The 2,825-nt window shown below is 60.9% G+C and overlaps 1 protein-coding gene across 1 annotated transcript in view; it reads right to left on the bottom strand.

Annotated features, from left to right (window-relative positions):
* Positions 1–1,620, bottom strand: part of CNNM3 (cyclin and CBS domain divalent metal cation transport mediator 3) — a 17,473-nt gene extending 15,853 nt beyond the window's left edge. The window contains exon 1 of the mRNA XM_003799313.3: positions 384–1,620. Within this exon, the coding sequence (XP_003799361.1) occupies positions 384–1,620 (1,237 nt within the window). The remainder of the gene's footprint in view (positions 1–383) is intronic.
* Between the last annotated feature and the right edge of the window lie 1,205 nt (positions 1,621–2,825).

Below are 2,825 nucleotides of genomic sequence, written 5' to 3'. Positions count from 1 at the left end.
AGCAACCTCCCACTCCTGGGCTCAAGTGAGTCTCCTGCCTCAGCCTCCCAAGTAGCTGGGACCACAGGCACCCGCCACAACGCCCAGCCGGGGGCTGGATTCGAACCGGTCATCTTAGGTGTATGTGGCTGGTGCCTTAGCCGCTTGAGGCGCCGAGCCCCAAAGTAGGTTTAAGTGTTTGCTTTCTATGGCATTCTAGTCTCCTCCTTTAAATATAACAAAAAGTCATTCCAAGATGCAAGACCAACACGTTCTTGAAAAGGGCCTCAGAGATCTCAATGCTCTACACTGGGATGGAGTCCTTTCCTCAAGGTTTCCATAACCCCTAACCCCTTTTTCTGAGAAGGGCACTGGCATGCCCTCTGCCATATCCCCGTTGTTACCTCGTTTGAACTCTTCCAAGACGGCGTCCAGCTTGGTGTCATTAAAGACAAAGTGGAGTGGATGGTTGTAGAAGCGGGTGATGGTGCTGAGCGGTGTGCAGTCCTCGGGGTCCACAAAGGCTAAGTCCTTGAGGTAGAGCATGTCCACAATGTTGGAGCGCTCCTCCTCGTACACTGGGATGCGTGTGTAGCCGCTCTGCATGATGCTGGCCAGGACGCCAAAGTCCAGCACCGCGCTGGCGTCCAGCATGAAGCAGTCATCAAGCGGCGTGAGCACATCCTCCACAGTCCGGCAGCGTAGCACACCCTTGCTGAGGTCGTTGTAGGGGTCGCCACCGCCGCGCGCCAGCTCTAGCACCCGCTCACGCAGCCGCCCGGGCCGCGCCGCCAGCTCCAGCAGCTGCCCCACGGGCAGAGCCACCGGCAAGGTGAGCAGCACAGCCAGGCGACTGAGGCTGAGCGCTCGCGGCGCCAGCGCCAGAGCCCAGCGGCCGCTCACGGCGGCCGGCACCACCTCGCCTACCAGGAATACGAGACACGCGCTGCCCAGCACAGCGGGCACCGCGCGCTGGCCGGCCGCACGGTACAGCAGCACCGCCAGCGCCGCCTGCGCCAGGCTGGCCAGCAGCAGCAGCGCGCCCAGGACGCAGCCCGCCCAGCGCCGCGCGGGCTCCAAGCGCCGTGCCGCCGCACGCTCGGCTTCCGAGCCGCTCTCGCGCAGCACCTGTACCTCAGCCGGCGCCAGCGCCAGCGCGCTCAGCTGCAGTCCCCGCGCCACTGCCGCCAGCGCCAACAGCCCGGCCGCCCCCAGGACCAGCACCCAGGGTGGCGCCGCCTCCTCAGCCGCCCCGCCGCCCGGCTCCACGCGCACCGCCAGCAGCGCTGAATGCGGACACACGGCCTCACCGCGCAGGCGCAGCAGCGCGCGCCACTCGCCCAAGGGGGCCGCCGCCTCTTCGGGCACCTCAGCTAGTCCGCCCTCCGGGCAACCCGCCCCCTCAGGGGCCACCCAGGACCAGGAGCTGTTAGCAAAGCCCGGGCCGAAGAGGCGCAAGCGGAAGGTGGCCTCCGGTGCGGCCCGCACCGCTCCTCCGCTTGCCCACCCAGTGCCCGCCTCTCTGTCTTCCTCCAGACAGAAGCCCAGCACTCGCGGGCAAGGCGCTGCCTCCCCCGCGGCGTTGCCCAGGCAGAGCGCAGCAATCAACCAGCCTAGCCCACCCGCTACCGCCGCCGCCATCGCCCGCTGCCCCCTCTCTGTCTCTCGCGCAGCCTACCCCGCTCGCCCCGCACCTCCACCGAGAGGGCCAATCGTCGCGGCCTTCGAGCCTCCTTGACCAATAGGCTCCTGGCGAGGGCGGGCTCCAGCATCCAACTAGGCTGCGCCGGGGAGTAAACAAGTGGCGGCGCGGGGCGGGCCGGGGGCGTGGGGCTGTGGGTCAGGTCCCTCCGCGGCTCTAAAGGCTAGGTGATAGGCACCCCGAGGACGCTGAGAGACGGGCAGGCCTCTAAAGCTTGGCCGACCTGGGCCCACTCTTCCGCGGCCATTCCCACGCACCCGCTAGGCCATGCCAGTGCTCAAGGACGACCCAGGCTGCGGAGCTGAGCAGCCGCTCGGATGAATAGGGGTCCAGGAGCGCCTGAAGTTAGAAGATATGCCATTTTCTCAGGAAAGGGTCTTGGGAACCAGAAAGGTGATTGTTTAATCCCCTAACCTACAGAATGAGTGCTGAAGTGAGAACCAGTAACTGGGCATCAGGAAGCTGAGGTTTGTCGAAGATGTTTATCATGGCCAACTCTACAATAAATCTGGGGACGTCAGATAGTTCCTGTCTTGAAGGAGTTTGGTAAATACACAAAACCTCCAACCCATTGGATCAGGACAACTACTTAATGTAATTAGTATCTTACAGGAGAAAAGTGAAGCTCAGAAAAGACTCCACAAGGATTCTGGGCCCAAGGCGACCTTCCTAACACCGTATTCACCTTCCCCAGCCACACAAGGATGTGGGTCTGTGAGGAATTACTAGATCTGGTAATTCCACGTCTCACAGTTTCATCCTTAGGAGAAAAATTGCTTGGGATCAACAAGAACGATTCAAGAGGATCCTCAGAGTTATATTAGAAAACAATAATCCTAGCACTTTGGGAGATCGAGACGGGTATATATTGCCTGAGCTCAGGAGTTTGAGATCAGTCTGAGCAAAGTGAGACCCTGTCTCTACTGAAAAATAGAAAAACTAGCCGAGCATTGTGGCGAGCACCTGTAGTACGAGCTACGCGGGAAGCTGAGGCAAGAGGATCTCTGGAGGCCAAAAATTTGAGGTTGCTGTGAGCTATGATAACCCCCGTGCAACAGAGTGAGACTTTGTCTCCAAAAAAAAAAAAAGGTGTGGCTCAGTGGGTAGGGTGCCGGCCCCATATACCTAAGGTAGCGGGTTCAAA

The sequence above is a fragment of the Otolemur garnettii genome, unplaced genomic scaffold (genome assembly GCF_000181295.1).
Source record: "Otolemur garnettii isolate 467f Iridium unplaced genomic scaffold, OtoGar3 scaffold00148, whole genome shotgun sequence".
NCBI classification, from domain to species: Eukaryota; Metazoa; Chordata; class Mammalia; order Primates; family Galagidae; genus Otolemur; species Otolemur garnettii.
The sequence above is the reverse complement of the archived record's forward strand: the minus strand, read 5'-3'. Positions and strand labels throughout refer to the sequence as shown.